The 22,274-nt window shown below is 39.5% G+C and overlaps 1 protein-coding gene and 1 pseudogene across 1 annotated transcript in view; both read left to right on the top strand.

Annotated features, from left to right (window-relative positions):
• Nucleotides 1-387: 387 nt before the first annotated feature.
• Nucleotides 388-22,274, top strand: part of JAK1 (Janus kinase 1) — a 65,528-nt gene continuing 43,641 nt past the window's right edge. The window contains 3 exon segments of the mRNA XM_042463262.1: nt 388-578; nt 19,800-19,876; nt 21,641-21,839. Of these exon segments, the coding sequence (XP_042319196.1) occupies nt 19,871-19,876; nt 21,641-21,839 (205 nt within the window). The 5' untranslated portion in view covers nt 388-578; nt 19,800-19,870.
• On the top strand, nt 2,135-2,233 carry LOC121930211 (annotated as a pseudogene).

Below are 22,274 nucleotides of genomic sequence, written 5' to 3'. Positions count from 1 at the left end.
GGCAATTCTGGGAATTGTAGTTCTGTGAGACATTCAACCTTCTCTGTCAGAGAGCTCTGGCAGCACAACGAATTACAATTCCCAAGGTTCCCTAGCACCGAAGCAGGGCTGTTAAAGCGGCCTCAAAGTGGATTATCTCTGCAGTGTGTTCTGGACCTCATTCGTCTCAAAAAGGTGCTACATAGTTCTCTCTCTACACAGGAAGCTTAAGAAGTTTCTTCAATGCGCATGCGCGGGGGGCAATTCCCCATTCGCTCTTACAGCGCATGCGTAAAGAAGACTAACGCGAACAAGCTCAAAAAAAGTAAAACTTGGAAGCTTCAATGCCTTGGGCGCGCATGCGCTGCGGGCAATTCCCCCCCCTCTCTCTGCTCCTCCGGAGCGCATGCGCAGAGGAGGCTCAAAGAATGAACATTTCCCTCAGAGTTAGTTGGTGGCCAGGTTTACTTGAGCGTCGTTTGGAAGGCAAGGCAAGGCAAGGCCGTTTCTCCCTCGCCCTTCGGCTGGAGCTGGCGAAGGCAGGATGCCGCGCAGGGAGTGAGGGAGAGGAGAAGGGGCTGGCCGGGGGCCTGGAAGCGGTGAGTGCGCGGGCGGCGGCGGCGGCGGCGGCGTCCTGGTCGAAGGACCGAGCCTTTGGGAGAGGAGGAAGGAGGAGGAGGAGGGCGCCCCAGGAGAGGAGCCGGGAGCCCTGGGAAGCTGGGCTCAGAATAGTCATCATCATCATCATAAAACGTGGGAGCCGCCCTCTCGCCCTTTGCAGCCCCTTCGAGACTGAGAAGGAGGAGAGAAGTTTCTTCTCAGCCTCGATGGAGTCTCTCCGAAACGGAAGGCTGTCCTCGTAAAGCACCATTTTAAAGTTGTTTTTGTATGGTTTTATCTTTTTCAAATGCATTTTATTGTTTTAATGACCGTTTTAACGCCGCAGTAATTTAAGGCACCTTTTTAATGCTCCTCTTTTCTATGCTTTTTTAAAAACTGTGTCTTTTAATATAACATTATATATATATATTTATATATGTTTAAAACACAAAGCTTGACAAACTGCACGACGCAGAGGCATTAAGAAAACCAGAACCAACCCAAACAAAGCAAAAACAAAATATCCCATCAGTTTACAAGCAAGTCTTTTTCTTTGAATATTGTGAAGTTCTGGGAAAAGAGTGGGATACAAATATAATAATAATAACAACAACAACAACAAAAGTGGTTACTATTATTATTTCTTACCCACTTTCCCTGTGGATCAAGGTGAGGAACCACAGCAGTCAAGAGACCCAGTTAAAACACATCATTAAAAGTATACATCCGTTTAAAAGGACATAGTTTACCTTGGCAATTTAGTACCTTGTATTATTATTATTATGGCTACAAGTTCCCTTTGCACACTCATTTTCTAGGTCTGCCCTCCTGTCTTCTTTGGCTGGCTGTATGAAGGTCTATATGGCTGTTTCTGTGGGGCTTTGGGGTGTTGTTGTGCTCCAAGGGCTCTGAGTGCGGAAGATGCGCCGGAGGCAGAGGGAAGGAGCCCCTCTTAAGAACCCACATCTTTCCTTCCTTCCTTCTGTGTGAGCACACCCACAGTGCCTGCGAGAGGACATCAGAAGCAGGGATGGCTGGCATCCTGTTTATTACCACACCAATACGTTTTAAAAAATGCCTGTGTACATGTGTATGTGGAGAGCCAGCATCAGGCAGCGATTTGAGTCTTGGACTGTGACTCTGGAGACCAGGGTTCGATTCCCAGCTCGGCTGTGAAACCTACTCCCCCTCTCAGCCTCAGAGGATGGCCATGGCAAACCTCCTCTGAACACACCTTGCCAAGGAAAACCCCATGGTAGGTTTGCCTTAGGGTCGCTGTAAGTTGGAAACGACTTGAAGGCACACAACATCAACGTGTGTATGTATTACACACACACACACACACATATATCTCCCACCTTTTTCCCCAGATGGGATTTGGGGTGGTTAACAATAATAAAGAACAAGGATAAAAGATTACTTACAACAGTTTTAAAAAATTAAATAATACTGATACTAAAACTGTAAGTTAAAAACACAGCATAGTTAAAAACAGTTTTAAAAAGTAAAATAAAAATGTTGTTGTTGTTGTCTGCCTTCAGGACCAACTAACAGGGTGCTCCTCTTCGGCTGCACATGTGCTAAAATTGGAATGATATAGAGAAGATTAGCATGGCCCTTGTACAAGACTTAACTAACAGGGCTCCCTGTTTTGGAAAGAGGCTGGCAAACAGAACCTTTTTGCTGTTGTTGGGTGGCCTCAAGTCATTTCCAGCTGACGACAACCCTATCATGGGGTTTCCCTGGCAAGTTTTTCAGAAGGAGTTTGTCATTGCCATCCTCTGACACAGTGTGACTTGCCCAAGGTCTGCCACTGCGTTCACATAGCTGAGCCAGGATCTGAACCCTGGTTTCACATTGAAAAAGGACACCACCCCACACTAGTAAAGTACCTATTTCCCCCCTTCCCAAAGCACTTTCTTTTTCATTCAAGCAGGCATGTGTCTGTCAGATCCCTAGGAATCTCTATCAGACCATTGAAGGAATGATCCAATTCTCCTACTCGCTTGTCTGGTAATTCTGATTGTCTGTCTGTGATTTAACAAAGAGAGTCATGATCCTGGGCAGAACTGAGTTGTAACATCAGGAAGTTCTGCGGTGTGTTTACAGTTATGTTTGATGGGGGGAGGAAGCTGTCATTCTGGACAAATGGTGGGGTGGAGGGGCAGGGAAGAGGAACTGATACATGCACAATTAGCAAAGTTGTGCAATGTTTGTTCTGCACAGAAGAAATAGGATGCATAGTACTAGATGAAGCTGTGTTTTGGCCTTCTGTGCAAAAGTGAAGACTTAAACATGTCTGTGGTGGTTAATTTATAGTCTTGTTTATGTGTACCTGCATAAAAACATATAGGTAGTACTGCACAAACTGTTTTCTGGGTAACAGTGCAGTGCCCAGCATTTAATGCATGCAGGCTAAAATTGAGTGAAGTATCTGGTATCTGATAACAATAATAAGTCAGTTCGTCTTAATTTTTGCTGATGATGCTTAAAGGGTGATGGCTGGTCGAACTAAATTCACATAATTAGAAGAGTGACAGAACCCATCGAATGCCCAGTTCTGTCACTAGATTAGTAACCAGTTGGTTAAGTAACCAGTTTCTACACATTTATTGTCTGAAGGATTAGTGCTGCACTGAAAGAATGGCAGTGTCATCTATTTCTTCCAGTAAAATCATATCTGACTGAAATCATCACCATAACACTTTGCCTTGTTCATAGCCAGATATTGTGGCTTTTCATATTGCTTATGGTGTTATTACTTTCTCTCTCTCAATGTTTTGGGTTCAAACAGATATGTCTCTTGGCATTTAAGATACTTCAGAGTTGGATTATGATTTACATCTCATATGTAGTTTCCTAAGTGAACATGTAGCATTAGGGGCTGCAGTCTCCTAAATATTGTGTTAGTTTGAAAGGTCTCAAAAAACAAGCTTTTTAAATGGAGATGGATCTCCCTTGATTTTTTTTGGCTTGAATCCTATCATTTGTCCTAAGCAAAGTAGATCTTTGAATTGATGAAATTTACTTAAGTGTTCACTTGATACTCAATAACTGATTCAGCGGACCTGCTCTAGCTGGGACTGACAGTAGAACTGAAGCATGTGTAATGTGCTATTTGAAATATCCCTACCTTACTTCAAATATTTGGAGATAGAATGGGTTAAGAATTTGAATAAAAAGTAGTTGCCCTAGATAAAGAAGACTATAAGATTTGTGGGGAAAGAAACACAAGCTCTTCTTCTTCTTTTTATTATAAAATGATTGTCTAAGTAAATTATTTAGTTGTTGGAGTTTAGTTTTGAGTAGATTCCAATTTTGTTCTTTGCTAATGGTTGAACTCTGTGGACTCTGATCCTATGCATATTTACTTAGAAACGATTGTAAAACTACTTCTTGTATTGATGCTGTGGATAACAGACATATCACATGCCTTGTGTCTATTAAAATGTGTGCGTGTAATGTGAAGTAACTGAAGAACAACAACTGATGTATGTACATACTTTTGTTTTTTAAGATATTTGTATCCTACCCTATAGCCAAAGATCTGAGGGCAGTGAAAAATAACATCAGTTCAAACAATTTAAACAGTTAAAGCATAAAAGATAATTTATAATCTACAACACATTAACTGGATAAGAAACAAAACCATGTAGGTGGACCGATCGGATAAAATCATTAGATCCCGAAAGGCTTTACTAAAACGTCATTCTTTAACTTGGCACTGAAATGAAACTGATGTCTACACAGATTGGGCCTTTAAGAGAACATGCCATGGTGGGGTGTCACAACAACAACAACAAAAAAGCCATGTCTTCACACAGTATAGTGCCCTGCTGGTGGGGTGTAAAGGAGGTCCATCCATTAGATTTCAGACCTTGAACAGGTGTATATAAGGAGAGGTGATCCATTAGGTTTCGAAGTACTGGTCATTTAGGATTTTAAACTTCATCACCTGTACCTTGAATTTGGACCAGAGTCTCGTTGGAACCCAGTGCACTTGCTTTCACCACTGTTGTATGGGTTTTTCTAGCTGCTGCATTTTGCAGTAAGTGCAACTTCCAAATCTCTGACATAGAACACAATGGCAGTGATCAATTTGGGAAGCTTCCAGTGGTTAAATTTTCTTTATCTGGGAAAAGCTTTTATACAGTGGATTGTTGAGCCATATGGTCCTCATGGATCTCCAGTGACAGAGACAGCTGTAGGATTATCCCCAAGCTATGCACTTGCATCTTCAGGAACCCGTATAAGGTGAGCTTTTGTAGACTAAAGCCTACTTCCTCAGATGTATATAGTGAAGACCATATGCATTTGAGGAAGTAGATTTTAGTCTACAAAAGCTCATGCTGCCAACTTCTTTCTTTTAGTTAGTCTCAAGGGTGCTACAAGATCTCTCTACATACTGATTCTACAGACTAACATGGCTATATCTTTGAATTCTACCATATAAGATGAGACATTTACCCAGTTCCAGGAATCACCTGTTCACAGTCTTTGTTCTATTGGAATTCAGATCCAGTTGACTATAGTATTCAGATACAGTGGTACCTCGGGTTACGAAATTAATTCGTTCCGCCGCCGCTTTCGTAACCCGAAAATGCTTCCAGCAACCGAAAACCTATAGGCGCTAATGGGGAAAAGCCTGCGATTTCGTGTGAAAATAGCGCCGAAAAGCACCAAATTTTTCATCGTAACGAAATAACCTTCGTAACCCGGAACAGTTTATTTTCCTATGGGTTTTTCGTATCCCGGAAATTTCGTACGTGGGTATTTCGTATCCCGGGGTACCACTGTATTGCTCCAGCACTTGCACACCCCATCTGTCTTAGTAAGGAAGAAGTAGAGCTGAGTGTCATCAAAATACTGATGTCACTGTACCCAGAACTCATACTCATCTCCCTCAGTAGTGTCATATAGATAGTGAACAACATGGAAAATAAGATTTATACTGGTGTCTGGTGTGGACTGTATAACACCAGTCCTGTGAGAACTGCACTGTCTTAGAATTTGCTTCAGAATGGTTGTAGTGCTGTTGAAATGTTATTTTTATATAATTTTGACAGGTAGTATTGCTCCGTAATTTGATTGAAGCAAAAGCAAGTGAAAAGGGATTCAAAGAAAGGAGAGGAAATTTACACACAACCTACTAGTGAAAAGAAGAAAAAAAATCTTTGTGACAGTAAAATTTTATGACAGGTGTAGAAATCTTGTTTAATGTCAGAGAGATAGGTTCTTTCATCTAACAAAAATGGATGAGAAATGTAATAAAAAGCAGCCTCATCTTATTCAGTTTCATAGGGATAATGCAAAGAACCCTTCATAAAGATAGTGCAAAGAACCCTTTTAAATTAGATGTAGGACATATATGAAGCAGCCGCCTCAGAACCAAGGAAGTCATAGCAACTGCTGAAAAATTCTGATTTTACTGTAACAGAAAAACTCTAACCCTAAAAGGATATAAATATTTATATAGACAGTATGGACAGAAATACTAATTGTAGCTTCTGTATGTTGTCCATATATGTTGCAAATATGTTTTTGAAGAAAACTTTTTTGGATGGCAATTTAAAAATAAGCCTGTGCCTAGATGGATATAAATGTACATTAAGCAGAAGATGTAGATGCTTGAGAAACATAGGTTGATACCTGATGGATAACACACCCTGAGAGATGAGACACCCCAAGTTTACTGCTCTAATAGACATGCAACTGAACTGACTGTCCAAAATTCTTGGAAAATTGGAAGCCTTAAGGAAGCAACCCCTTGGTTGATTACTGTTTCCACCAGCTTCCAAACAACATTACTTCACAGGTTTTTTGTGTGTTTTTCCAGCTATGAGGCCGTGGTCTGGAGGAATTTATTCCTGATGTTTCGCCTGCATCTGTGGCTGGCATCTTCAGAGGTTGGTGGTATGGAAGTGGCATGAACATTACTTCAGTTTGAAATTTAAAAGAAAATAATATAAACCAAAAAGATACCGATAGCAGAGGAATCTAGGGATAAAACAGAACAGGAATATTCTGTTTTAATTATGTTAAAAGTACAGTATTATAAAGTGTTGTTAATACCATTTGGGATATGAGAAGAGTCATATCCCAAACAGCAAATCAAATGTTAGCAAAAGATCCTGCGGGAGAAATGAGAGGAAAAATTATTAAAGAAAGAGAGTCTTTAAAAATTTGCCTTGGAATATTAACATTACCTAGATTAAAAGTGTGAGCCAGTGTGATGTAGTGGTTTGAGCACTGGAATGTCACTCTGGAGACCAGGGTTCAAATCTTGGTTTGGCTGTGGAAACTGGGCAAGTCACACTCTCTCAACCTCAGAAGATGGCAATGGCAAAGAGGAAACTTGCCAAAAAAAACCCCATGGTATGGTAGCTTTAGGATTGCCATAAGTCGGAAATGACCTGAAGGCACAGAACAACAAGAAATTAAAAAGTAATGAAATTGGAGAGACATAAGAATCCTGAACACTTAGGCTTTTCACGCTAATATTGTTTAATAATTAAATGTACAGACAGACTGATAACAAACCTGATATATTGCTGCCTGGACAAGGAAAAAAAAACAACAACAGAAGAAAACATGCATCTGAGGAACTATACTCAAGTCTATGAAAGTTCATGCTACCAGCTTCTTTCTTTCAGTTAGTCTCAAAGATGCTACAAGCTCTCTTTGCATACATCTTTAGGGAGTTTATCACACAAGGCTAGTAAAGTGCAATTACAGTAGGATAATATCATTTTATGGGATGCAGTGGCTCAAATAGTTAAGACAGTGACTCTGTTGACTGCAAGGTTGGCAGTTCGAGGCCTGGGTGCCGCATGATGGGGTGAGCTCCCATCACTAGTCCCAGCTTCTGCCAAACTAGCAGTTTGAAAGCATGCAAATGCAAGTAGATAAATAAATGTTACTCCTGTGGGAAGGTAAACAGTGTTCTGTGCAATCATGCTGTCCACATGATCACAGCGTAGTCTCTGACAACACTGGCTCATCGGCTTAGTAACAGAGATGAGCACTGCTCCCTATGGTCGGACACGACTTGACAACCTTGTCAACAGGGAATACCTTTACCTTTAATAGCTTCTTTTGGTACTTATGGGGAGGGGGAACTGTCAGTGAAAAGGTGCTCTCCAGCAAGTGCAAAGCAGCAACAGGAAAGACATGTGATAAGTATCTGCCAAAGACACTATTACCTTTTGTAATTGTGCTTTGCTAACTGTGTGTGATAAATTTCTAGGTTAGGTTCCTAGAAGTGCTTGAGCTGGCTGTTGTGATGCTCGGCTTAGTTATATTCCATTTGGGTTGCTGTTAATACACTTTGTGTGGGGCTGCCTTTGGTCATTGTTCGGCTACAGTGGGCCCTTCCCTTGTGTGGGAGGATCCGTTTACTTGTTGCACAGCTTCAGCATAAGCTTGAACCAGTGTATAATGTACCTACATATGGTGCGGGAGCACTGTACTTCAATTGATACAGAGAGCTACAGCCAAAGTGTTAAATGGGAGTCTATAGCTTTTATAAGTTTCTTGAAGGGGATCTGTGACCCAAAAAGGCTGAGAACCACTGGTCTAGTAGATATTGCTGGATTGCAACTCCAGTCATTCTTAACAAAGAGACGGTAGTGAAAACAGATGGGAATTGCATTCCAACAGCACAGGTTCACCATTTCCTAATCAGTGTTTGGGATCAGAGTGTCCATTTCTTCAGCTCCGAAATCCCATGGCAACTCACAGTTAGAGGTGAGTGTTCTGGTCAGAGGGGCCTCATAGCATTTATAATCCTGTCAGTTGGGGACTTGGGACTATTATTAATGTTACAGTAGGTATTGCTGGAAATGCCCGATCTGACAATGGTTACAGTTACATCCATAAATAGCTACTTCCATTTTATTACAACATGCTTTGTGTGGGACTATCTTCAAAGAGTATTTTGGAACTTTAGCTACTTCAGACATCTACAGCCAGACTACTGACAGGCTAGCTATAGGGATCATACAACTCTTTTAGTATGGTAATTCCATTCACTGGTGGTCTGTACATGGGCACAATTCAAAATGCTAGTTATGATGAATAATGCCTGGCATGCTTCATGTCCGGGTTATCTGAAGGATCATATTTTCCTGTGTTTTTAGATCTTGAGAGGAGGCCCTTCTCTTCATCCCACCATCTTCATTAGTACATCTGATTAGAACATGGGAGAAGGCCTTTTCAATGGATGCCCCAAGGCTCTAAAACTCGATATCTAAAGAGACTACTAGATACAGTAGTGTCTTTTGATGGTGTCCTTCTGGAAGCAGACCAAGACTGTTTGTTTGATAAGGCTTTTGGTACTGACTAGTCATAGGGAAAGGATTTTTAATAAGGTGCTATATTTTCTGTATTTGTTGGTGTTGCTGTTTTTAATCAGTATGTCATCAAATTGCTTTTAATTCTATTTGTAATTTAATTCTGTTGTAATTTTCTGTGCCTTAATATTTTGGAATTTTATCTACAGTTATTTTAACATTGTAAGCCACTTTAAATTCCAGTACTGTAGGAAATGTGGTATGTTAAACAAAACAAACAAATGTTGATAACCGTCTGTTGCTGTATGAGCCTGTCCTACACCTAGGCTTAGCGTGTATCCTCATGTGTGATTAGACAGATACAGTGGTACCTCGGGATACGAAATACCCAGGTTACGAAATTTTCGGGATACGAAAAAATCCCATAGGGAATTATTGTTTCGGGTTACGAATGTTTTTTCGGGTTACGAAAAAACTTTTGGTGCTTTTTTCGGCTTTTTCGCACGGAATCGCGGCTTTTCCCCATTAGCGCCTATGGCAATTCGGCTTACGAAGGCTTTTCGGGTTACGAAAGCGGCCGCGTTACGAATTAATTTCGTAACCCGAGGCACCACTGTATATGAAACAAGCTATCTTCATCTGAAACACTGAGGTGGTCAAGTTTAAAGACCTATCCATAGTGCTTTTTGTGTAGCTTTTAGATCCTCTGATTTTGTGTTTCAGTATGCTTTTAGTCTGCTGCTGTCCTTAAAAGTGTTGTTTTACAGCTGTGTTTGTACCATTTATTAGTGCTTATTGTTTTAGTGTGTGTAAGAAGCTTTGTTTGACTTTTATAATAGAAGAATGGGATGAAAATAATAATTAAAACACTGAACAGTGTGTTCTTGCCAAGAAGTCTCTTCTCTGGGGTATAATAATTTAAATTTAAGACTTCAGTTCATTAAGCAGCATTTTTAAAATAATAATCCTTTGTTAATCATTCAGTGAAGTAGGGAGACCTACAGCTTGGCTAGCTCCTGGCAGTTGTGTTCTGCTCCAAATTCAAGCCAATCTGGACAAGGACCCTTATAGCAATGTCTGCAGTTAACTTTAGGGGATGGAAACATCTAGAGCAGCGATTCTCAACCTGTGGGTGGCGGCCCCTTTGGAGGACGAATGACCCTTTCACAGGGGTTGCTTAAGAGCATCGGAAAACACATATTTCCAATGGTCTTAGGAACTGAGACACTACGATTTTTATGGTTGGGGGTCACGACAACATGAAGAACTGCATTAAAGAGTTGCGGCATTAGGAAGGTTGAGAACCACTGATCTAGAGGGTATGGAAGGAAAAATGCATAGTGCTAAAAAGACCAGGAGTGGTAGGTGGCACCGTACATGATCACTTTATCATTTACTTATTAGAAGTATTTGTACAGTGCGCCCTTGGCTTACCTGGGGGATCCGTTCCGCCGCTGCCCCCGTGTATGCCAAATACCATGCATGCTCAAGCCCCATTCAAATGAATGGGGCTTGTGCATGCGGTGGTGCCTCATTCATCCGAATGGGACGCACCGCCCCTTGCACCCCATTCGCTCCCGCATGGCTTTGTATGTATGCTCAAAGCCATATATAGCGCACCCATGTATAATGCGGTTGCACTGTATATCACTTCTTGGCCCATGAGGGCTCTTGAGTTGATGCACAACAAATAAGAAAATCTCTAAAAATATTTTTTAAAAACCAGTCTTGAAATTTTTTCGAGAACAGACAACTGTTTCAAATGCCTATGTTAAAACAGATTTTAAGGGCCAAAGTCCACATATACTCCATAGGGGTGGAGCTGATTATTGATTTACAGGAACTAGAGAATGTATCTATTTCCTCCCTTCTTCCATTATATGCCAAAATTAAGATGACACAGACTTTCAGCAAACTACATGTGATTAAAAAGAATTTATGCATACATACTAGATAATTTTCTTCCTCGCCTCCATTTCCCCTGTTCTATATATAGCTTGTGTGCTGCATAGTTTTAACCACATATGAGAATTAGGACATCTATTATCTTTGTTTTGTGTTGCTCTCTTTCCCTGTTCTCCATGGCAGTTTAGCTATATATTTTATTTTAACTTTAAATTAGGCTGCTGGTCTGAAAAAGGTAACAGCAGATTAAAAGAAAGTATTAGGCTGAAGAAGGCAATGTCTATGCCAGAGAGGTAGTGGTGGCGGGAAATAGAAAGATGGGGAAGAAAAACAGAAGTCAGAGAATGGAGTAAAATAGCACAACACTATAGCAAATGAGGAATGGGTAACAGATTGGAGATGGAGCATGCTGGAATATATTTAAAGCAGGGGTAGGCAACCTTTTTGAGCCGGGGGCCGGGTTGCTGTCCCTCAGACAACTGGGAGGCCGAAGCCAAAAAATAAATAATTAAATAATTTAAAAAAATAAATAAACAAACAAACCGGGACAAATGTAGGACAAAATTATCAAATGGAGGACACTTTTTTTTTTAAAAGGGAGGAGGCGTGAAAAAATTTGCTGATTTTTAAAAAAAATGTTAAGATACATGCATGTTTCTGAGGCTTCTATAGACAATTGCCCCACCATGCCCCTCGCACAAGAGGCCAAAGGCCCTGGCGGCGATCGGTGGCAGGACCAGGCTGGGGCCGGTCCCAAGGCCTCGCCGGGCTGCATCCGGCCCACGGGCCGCAGGTTGCCTACCCCTGATTTAAAGTGATAGGTTTACGGATATAGGTAATCATTTAGTGGGGTGATGGTATGTGCTATTTAGTTGAAAGAAACAAAGGGAACCATAAAGCATGGTTATATGACTTTGACTTATGGTGACATTGTGAACAAGAGACCTCCAACAGCTCTGGTTATCCACTGATGTCAGATCTTCAAGACTGAGAGCGTGGCTTCCGGCTTCCTTGATTGAATTAATTCTCTCTTTTCCTACATGTCTACTTTATGCAGAAAAAACTACATTTCACATATCTCCTAGTAATGGGATGTTTTTTGATGGAATGAGTTTTGAATATGTAGTGTTACGGGAGCTGAAATTACATTAAACAATTTCCCATAAATGTTCTTTTGTTTGTTTATATAATACCAAATTGCCAGATTAAGTGAACATGCTTGGTATAATCACATTGACTTTTCAAGGCTAAATGAAATGTCACACTTTATAGTTATATTTCTAGCAGTTGCCATAGTTTTTTACGCAGACACACACATTGAGTCTCCCTTATCTGGAATTACAAAATCCAAAATTGTCTACATGATTGGTTGAGATAGTGACAATTTTGTTTTCTGGTGGTTCATTATACACAGAATTTGTGTCATGTACAACAACATTATTAAAATATTGTGTATAAAATGACATCCAGGTTATGTGTATAATGTGTATACAAAACATAAATGAATTTCATGTTTTGACTTAATTCTCATTTCCAAGATATCTCATTATGTATATGTACATTTTCCAAAATTCAAAAAATAAAATAAAATAAAATAAAATAAAAATAAAAAATAAAAATCTGAAATCCAAAACACTTCTGGTCCCAAGCAGTGGTTAGCAGCTTCAAAGCAAACCAAGATATTAAACCACCTTTAAACTATTATTTGTTTTGAATATGATGAACAGTTTCCTATATTGGATGAATGGACAAATGTCATTAGTTGAAGATTTCCTAGTTTGCTCACACTCTGTAGAACTCATGGGCAAAAGGCTCACACATAAGTTGGTGTAAAAAGCTAATATATGTTTGGCCATTCTTCATTATTGTCATAACTAAAGTGGCATATGTTTTTCTTACTGAGGCATATACTACAGCTAAGGCTTTATTTTCACCTGATGTCTTTCAGAAAATTAGGGTCCTTTTGATCAACTACTGTATTTCCATAAATGATTTTGCTTTATTTTGTTGGCTGGTTATTCCCACATGTGGCTGTAAATGAATTATGACTTGTAAATGAAATAGAGTGTTTCTGAACATCTTTTCTGTGTTAAATTGGATTGTCTGATTGTGATGCTAATTGATATATTCAAAACAAATACAGTACACTACTTTTCAATATGTGTATCCAGAAAACTAGGGTTGCGCAAGGTAATAAAGTTGGTTCAGGCGTTTAGAACTTGAATGGGGCCTTGCTCTGTAGAAAAGATAAATTTAAACTTTCAAAATCTTGGAGAAGTCTCTCTTCAAAATCTCATGAATAAAAAAAATCATGCACTAAGATACTGATAACTGGTTTAAATAACAGGAAGCAGAAAGTAGCAGTAATCAAGTAGTTTATAATGAAGGGAAGTAAGAATGTATTTATTTAAAGCTTTGATAGCCTGCTTGTCAACTGGAAAGGTTCCCAGAACAGTTTACAGATAAAGAACAAGAAGACAGTGACTGTCTTCATGCTTATGATCTAACAATACGTGACACAAGGAGAAAAAGTGATGGGTATAGAAGGTGGTGTTTCTAGGGTTGGTGTCATCCGGTGTGGTCGGACATGGCGGTGGGTAGGACTTATGGGGGGCAGGACTTTCAGCACATGCAGGAGCATGCACACACAACGAGAATTCCCCCGGGTGCCCCCATGGAGCAGCCGCATGACCCGGGAAGGGCGGGAAATGCTGGGGAGGAAGGGAAATGCCCTGGGCATCCCTGGGAAAGGCCAGGAAAGGCCGGGGAGAAATCCCCAGGACCCAGGGAGTCCAGGGACCAACTGGGTGTCACCCCCTCTTCTGGGGTGTGCAGTCCGCATGACCCGCACCCCCTAGTGATGCTACTGAGTATAGAAAGAGAAAATAAGAGAACTTGAGTACCACTTCTTAATGGCATAACAGATGGCTGTAATGAAGATGTAATGTAGCTGATTGTTGGTAATTTTTTCACAAGTTGCTGACATGGAAACAGTTAAATAGAGAAAAACAAAAAATGATTGGTCTCTCAACCTGGGCTGGGGAGTAGTGGTGATTTTGGAGTTACTCCTTGCCCTACTCCAGAGTAAGATAATTTTTTCTTAGTGTTACTCCTACTTCTGTAAAAACCTCTTACTCCTTTACTCCTACTCTCCAGCCCTGGGGAAAATCCCCATTTGCTTTGCAAGGTTGGTGTGTGTGTATGAATAAGTAAGTGTCTCTCTTTGTCTTCCAGTCCCTTTCCCAGTGCAAAATAATAAAACTGTTTTTGGTGTTTGCATGTACAATATAATAACAGGAATAAAGAAAAACAAATATATTTTGTTATTCCTACTCCTCCTGTAAAAACCTCTTATTCCATATTGCTTATTGCTTAGTCCTACTTCCTAGCCCTGCTCTCAATCAAGGGAACGACCCTGTTTCCTTGCTCTGCTGCTACAAGTCTGATGGGACTGTACTGTTTTTTTCATTTTCATTTTTTTTAATTGATTAAATGATTTTTGTTTTCTGCTGGCAAGCATCAAAACAATACAGTACAGTAATAATGTGCATACTAGAAACAAATGAATCAGGGAGATGGGACATAAGATTGTGGGATGCTGATTGGTTAAGAAAGAACTAAAAATTCCACTTAGGTATATCACTTTATCAAAGTGATCAGTTGTAGCCCTTTAAATGTTGTTGGACTGAAACTCTTGTCTCAACATCTCTCATTGCTAATAGATGCAGTTACCAATGCCTATGGGTAGCAGCTGCAAGTTGCTCAACCCAATTCACCTTTCATCCCAGGGCTCAAAAGTATTCTATTCACTAAAAATAAAACCCATTCACAGCCCCAGGCAAATATTTTTGTATAGGGTCCTGGTGATGTCTCATTCACAGGGTTGCTATAGGTGGTGGTGGGGGGGTTTGACTCAGGGGCAGCTAACAACAATAACAACAACAACAAAACACTGTTAATCTACTTCACAATTATAAATATTTGCTTGAAAATCTGTGTCCCCTTGGTAGTGTTAAATAAAACAAAGGCTCTTCATAGATACAAATTTAAGGAATGCATTTTATTTAATTTTTCTGACTCGATTTGCTATAACTTTCTCAATTTTTTTTCTAAATTGGAAGAGGAGAAGCATAGGATTATGAATAATATTTTAAGTGTAAATGGGTCAGTTAACCTTGTATGACTTGGAACAGGGAGGTCACCAGGCCATTTGAAATTGAGTGTTACAGCATTGGTATCAGCTTTTCAAAGGGAAAGGTGAACTCTTTCACTGGGCCAGTGTAAGGCTCCTGTGGGTGGTTAAGTATCTTTTGGGTCCCAGCCATGTATTGCTACTTAAGTTTCCTAGAGGAAGCTTCTTAAATTTTATGCTGACTTGGGGAGATTACTGGAAAACATTGAATTCAAATATTGTGTGCCAGGAACTACTCTGCTAAACTATACCTGCTATATATCACATGCTGTATATGCCATGCAAAAAAAGCTTGAATTACTGTTGATTTAAGCAAAAGAACTGGGGTTGCTTAACAAAAAACTGCCTATACAAGAAATCACCACTATGTAGGCAGTTATTAATCTCATTTTAATTCTTGTTACAAATGGAGTTGAACCTTGTAGTTGTTTTTGTTGTAACTGCAATTCAGATAGTAAGAATCTTCTACAATTCTTTGAAATATATATGTCTCAAAACCAAATTTCTGCTAAACCAGTGAGATGGTTTTGTTAGAGGATATGAAAAATACCCTTACTGATTAAGGAAAATCAAAGCATGTTCAGATTGTGTGACCCATTGATATTAAAATAGCAAAGAAAAATAAAAGGAAAAATAAAGATATAGTTTATCCAGTTCTGCTTACACAACTGATCTTTAAATACATAACAATACAAAAAAAATTTCACCTTTGCAGCGACATAAGGAACCTTGGCCAGACTTCAGACTCACACATACAGATATATAACCCAGAGTTAAGCATCTGTAGTCAATCTGTAGTTATGGTCCCTATATACTCATGGTTGTTGGACTATTGCCACATTTGTAACTGTCCCCTGACCTACTTTATTGGCATCAGCTACATGGAGGGAGGGGATTCTGCTGGCAGTTGGGATACGGACAGTTGATGTTTCCATTCTTTTCCTGCCTGCAGGCAAGAATGTGACAGTCAGAATCAGGACCCTTGCTTGCACTGATCACCAGCAAAATGTACCCTTTTCTATCACATGATGCTCAAAGTAAGTTTGGGGAGCTTGGGCTGGGACAGGCTACTTAGGTGTGCAAATAAGGTGATTATGTAACTAAGTAGTGCATGTAGAATTCAGGCCCTTGTCTGACAACTGACAATTTACCAGTCTGTCATCTGAATGCTCTTGCACAGTGGTTCTCAAGGTGGGGGGGGGGGGGGGGGGGGGGACCCCAGGGGTGGCACCAGAGTTGCTTAATGGGGCAGAAGACTTGGAAGCCCTGATTCCTCCCTCCTTCTCCTCTTCGCAAATCTTTTTTTCCCCCCCTGGAGGGGAAGAGAAAGGCAATATATTAATATTTTAACATTTTATGAGGCCTGAGGGGAAGAGGAGGAGAATTTATAAGATGTTCAAATATGTATATGCACCAAGGACACCATTTTACTATGCCATTGTATTTAATGAGACATAAGCGTATACAGGTTTTGATATCCACGGGGCGGGGTGGTGGTGGTGGTGGCAGACCTGGAACCAAACCCCAGTGGATACTAAAGACCCACTGTACATGATTGTCTGAATGAAATTACACACACTAAACAAAAATATTTTTATTCATATACTATATCAAGGGGGTGGCGTGACATTCAGATGTAGATGTAAAGGGGGGGGGGTCACAAGGGCAAAAAGTTTGAGAATGTCTGCTATAGCAGACTAACTAGAAGAGAATAATTACAATGATATCTTAATTTATAATACAAATTACAGTACAAAAATACATTGGTCAGAATTTTAGGGACTCCTGTTTTAATTGAGAACAATCTGTGCTGAATATAGATTTGTAAGTTTGTCCATCAAAATGGAAACCATGAGAAAAGTGGAAGCTGGTGAAAGAAAAGAATCCTTCCTGGATGCAGTTGGAGAGCAGCCTTCAAGTGGTTTCTAGATGGTTCCAAAGATTTTTGTTTACATATGCAAGGGTTCCTTGATGCGGTTGTTTCATTTCACACATGCATATTGTTAGTTTGTATAAATGGTGTACTGAAACATGTTGACCTGTTCTTTTTTGCAGTGTTGGGACCAATTCCTTCCATGTTATTTTTGCCTTGTGTACCAAATTTTCTATGAAAGAAGGCATGCCCAGAAACCCATCTACTTCATTAATTGAGTCATGCCTGTATTTTGCACAAAGAACAAAGTGGAGGCCAAGCACAAACATATCAAAGGAACTGATGAACTCCATTTCCATCTTGTGCAGATTCTAGAACTTACCATAGCAAGAATGACTGTTCTGTGCTTTTCACAGTGCCCAAAATCGTGAGGAATACTTGGCTGCATGCAAGCCCTTTCATAATGGTGCTTTCTTTATTCCCCCATTATTTGATAATACCATGTAAATTATGAAATCATGCAACCTGGAAATGATGGCCCAAAACCTAAATACAGTCGACCCGTCTTATACACGGATTTTTTATATGCAGGTTCAAGTATCCACAGTTTGAAAATGTTCAAAAAAAGTATAAATTTCTAATATCAAACCTTGACTTTCCATTTTTATAAAGACACCATTTTACTATATCATTATATTTAATGGGACTTGAGCATCCACAGATTTTGTTATCCATGGGGGATCTTGGAACCAAACCCCATCATATAACAAGGGTCCACTGTAGTTATGCAATACAATACAATGACAACCAACAAAGACCTATTGTAGGCTTTTTTCACTTATAGGTTAGGAATGGAACCTGCAGTCCTCCAGATGTTTTGGGTGCCAGTTTCCTTTAGCCCAAGATAGCATGGCAAGTGGTAAAACATGATAGGAACTGTGGTCTGGGGGGGGGCATAGGTTTCTCTTCAGAGTTCTGTATTGTTACAGAATAGATGCTTAAAAAGAGCAAGCAAATTGCTTTCAATTAATGCAAAGTTATTGGAATGGCTCTACAATGAGAACTTATTGACTAGACATTGATTATTATGTTCCCTGGAAGATTATTGTAAAAGAATTGCACTTGCTGTCTTTTGTATTCCTGTAAAAGCTGCTATAATTGGAAGTGAGCTAATGGTGAAGGGTGTGTTGCTGTTCTCCCAAGCTATAGTTTAGACAGGCTGAGGTTTTGTAAACTATATATTTTATTCTTAATATTTAAAAATACTTTTTAATATTGCTTGTCAGTGATGTTTTAGTATAGTTTTTAGTACACACAGTTTTCATGCACAGTTTTCGTATGCCTTGCTAGTGTAGAAGACTGCCTTTCCAATGATTTACAGCCCTTTCTCTGTTCTTGTTGTTGGTGTTGTGGTGGTGTCCCTTCAAGTTGATCCCAACTTATGGTAACCCTAAGGCAAGCCTATCATGGGGTTTTCTTGGCAAGATTTGTTCAGAGGAGGTTTGCCTTGCCTTCCCCTGGGGCTGAGAGCATATGACTTGCCCAAGGTCACCCAGTGGGTTTCATGGCTGACCTGGGAATCAAATCCTGGTCTCCAGAGTCATAGTCCTGCTCACACCATTATGTTATGGTGGCTCTTCTTGCTGTGAGATACTGTGGGACGGAAATAGTTATATGCCATGCTTTCCATGATACATAGTACTCAAAAGTGATACATAAAACAAAGTCACCATAATTATAATCTATTAGCAACATAGTATTAATTCAATTATAGTTAATGTTAAATAACAAAGTTAAATGAACATATCATATCTCAATAGATTACTTAACAATGTCCATTACCAATGGTCAGTATTATAATTGTACAGATTAATTCACTTGATAAAAGTGAGACTAAACTGAGGGGTCACTCTTTGGACATATAATGAGAATAATTGACACAGTGAAAAAGACAATAATGGTAGAAAAAGTGTAAAGTACTAAGAAGAAAGGACACTTGCATTACAGATGGATTGGCTCAATAAAGGGAGCCATGGACCTGAGTTTGCAGGACTTGAGCAGTCCTGTTAATAGCAGAATCTTTTGGAGAACTTTCATTCATAATGTTGCCAGAAGTTGGAGCCAACTTGTTTATACAGGTACATAACAAGACAATTAGCTGAACACAACAAAATCCACAAAATATCTTTATTTGCCAGTCAGAATGCACAAAGTATATTATGCAAGCTTTTGAAGCTTCACTGGCTTCTTTATCAGACAGAGATGTTACAAATCATAAAATTCATGGAACAGTTCATATTGCAAAATACAGCAATAAGATGACTCAAGCTCATGTGAAAAGGGGGAAAGATAACCAAAAGACATTTCATATTACTCACTTTCAGACAGCCAAAAGTGAGCACAGCCCTATGTTTCAACCTCAGCTCTGTTGCCACCTATCTGGTGTCTTATCTCTAGGCCGTAAAGCACATAGAGATACAGCTGGCCCTCCATATCTATGGATTCAACTATCCACATCTTGAAAATATTTCTTCCACCTCCCCTCAAAAAATAATCCAAAAAGCAAACCTTGATTTTGTCCTTTTATATAAGAAACACAATTTCAGTACCCTGTTGTATATAATGGGACGTGAACATCCACAGATTTTGGGATCCACAGATCCTGGAGTCCTGGAACCAAAACCCAGCAGATGCCAAGGGTGTCTGTACAAGATAGGTCAAAAGCCTGTGTCAGTGGAAATGTCCTCATTAAAACATTTATAGTTAAACACAACACAGGAACCTTCACATGCAACAAAAGTAGCAATTACTGCCTTACTGTAGCTTCCTACAGAGCTGAATGCAAGTGAAGCCTCCAGAGTACAGTGCGGCTAGGAAGGGTTAATCTGAGGAACTGAGACTGTTTGTTATTCCTTGTTTTTTGTAATGTATGGATTGATTCTGTTTTTCTTTTCAACAGGGTTGAATTGATTCTGACTATTTTGAAGTGACATCCATTTAGCTGGCTTGGAAGATTAAACATCCACATAAATGCAGGTACGTTTTCATTTTGTGGTGTGTATGTGTTAATGTGATTACAATTTGTCAAATTAAAAAAGAAAAAAAAATGCAATACAAAATAAGTTATGCATCTAACTCACTCTTTTTTTTCCTGTCAGCTATCATCTTGTGTGCCATTATACTTAAAAGATATAACACATTTTGTGGTAAATTATTTTGTGTGCCAGAGCCCACTTCAGCAAATAGTGATACCTATGTGGATTGTATGTATTATGAATACAGAAAAGGGATTTTTATTTTTCCAAAATTTTACAAAATTTCTGAAGAAGAAGCAAAAAAAGATAATTTTTCATTATATTGTGGAAATGCTAAGAAATAAATGTCAGATACAATTAATAAATGAATCAAGATCTAATTTAGTTAGGCATAATTGGTAATATACTGTCGGAGTACAATCTATTGTTTTTTATAGTGATCTTGCCATTCCCATGAATTATTGAAAACAAAAATGTAAAATTGATGCTCTGTACTATTCTTTTGATTTTTTGTGTCTTGATACGGTTTGCACACCATATCATACGATATTCACATGAGAAGTCCAACCAGATAGGCCTGAAGGAGGAGGCAGGAAAAGAGTAGCATGCTAATTTGTGTTATTTATTATGTGATGAATACGATGAATGTAAACAGTCTTATAAGCACATTAAAGCCTAAAGATTAGGTAGAGATAAGCTAAATGAATAAAATACTGCACTTTAACAACACTATGAGAACGATCATACATCAGAGACTAATTAGAAGAATCTGATTAAGCACAGTCCATACTATACACCCAATAAAAGCCCATAGAAGGTTAATGTAATCAAATATCAGAATTTATTCAAGTTTGGATGAATCAACTATTTTATTACCACACAAAACAAGTGTACAGTCATCCCTTGGTATCTGTAGGGGATCCATTTCAGACTCCCCACGGATACCAAAACCCAGGGATGCTCAAGTCCCATTGTCCCTAATGGCAGAACAGCCATGCAACTGTACCTCCATTGGGGACAATGGGACTGAAGTCCTCCCTCCCCCTCTGAGGTTTCTACCTCAGGCTTGGCTTCAAGGGTGGAGGCTGGAGCCCTATTGGCCAGAGAGAGCCAGGGCCAGGGTTTGAGTCTCGGTGTGCTCCAGCCTCCACCTCCGAAGCTGAGCCCTTGAAGGGAGGGAGGGAGGGAGGGAGGGAGGGAGGGAAGAAAGGAAGGAAGGAAGGAAGGAAGGAAGGAGGGAAGGAAGGAAGGAAAGATAAAGAGAGTGGGAGGGAGGGATGGAGGACAGGCTGACTTCAGTCCCATTGTCCCCTGTGGCAGTGCGGCTGCATGTATGCACCGCCATTGAGGACAGCGCGGGCTTGCTGTCCACAGATGCTCAAATCTGTGGATGGCAAGTCCATGGCTACTGAGGTCCCACTGTACAGCCTCGTGCAGCTCTTTGAAAAACATTTCAATAAATTAAATAAGGGCATCCACCAAAGCTGTTTGGAACTTATTAGATGTTTAATTTTGATTATTTGATGTTTTAATTTTGCAAGAAAACCTGTATGTCAAAACCACATGTTACTAGTTAACAAAGACCCAGATTTTAATAGCATTTTGCTTCAGTTTTCTGGACTGTGTCTCTGTTCTGTGTATGTTCATTGACTCTAACTAGAATTCTGATGTTAAAGAAATATCATAATATGGCTAACCTTCTGCTCAATATAAGAATGTAACAGTTTTGTATATTTTGTGTCCATCTTCCCTTCCACTTGTGCAGTATTTTAATGTAAAAGAAGACTGTAAAGCTATGGCTTTCTGTGCAAAAATGAGAAGTTCCAGGAGAAATGAAGTGAGCACAGAAAATCAAGAGCTGGGACTGGAAGTAGTATTCTATTTACAAGAGAAACTTTCTCTCTTGTATACATCTGGAAGGTACACAGCAGAGGAACTCTGCATTGAAGCTGCCCAGAAATGCTGTGAGTTTCAGTAGTCTCATATCCTATTTTTTAAATTAAAATTAATGTATCTAGAGCTGTACAGCAAGTTGTGGAGTTAAATCCATTTGTTAGGCCCATTTATAGTGAACAGAATGTATAAATTAGTCTCAGAGGAATCAATGGAATTTATGAAAGTGTTGACTTGCCAACTTCCTGTTTATTCAGTAGGTCTACTGCAGCTGGGACTAACAATTGAATTTAAGCCACTATTTCTCTGTATTACATGGAAACAAGGCATGGCTTTCTAGGATTCTGCCATTCTACTCTCAATTGGCCTGTTCTCACTTAAAGAAAATTTCTGATTTTTCAAGGCTTTCTAATATTTTAAAAGATAACCTTTTTAAAAGATATTAATTTGTTTTCCTTCTTTCCTTACTGTAACTTTCAATGCCGTTAATAAGCTAATTCACAGTA

This window comes from Sceloporus undulatus, chromosome 4 (assembly GCF_019175285.1).
Source record: "Sceloporus undulatus isolate JIND9_A2432 ecotype Alabama chromosome 4, SceUnd_v1.1, whole genome shotgun sequence".
NCBI lineage: Eukaryota > Metazoa > Chordata > Lepidosauria > Squamata > Phrynosomatidae > Sceloporus > Sceloporus undulatus.
This window is presented reverse-complemented; position numbering and strand designations above follow the sequence as displayed.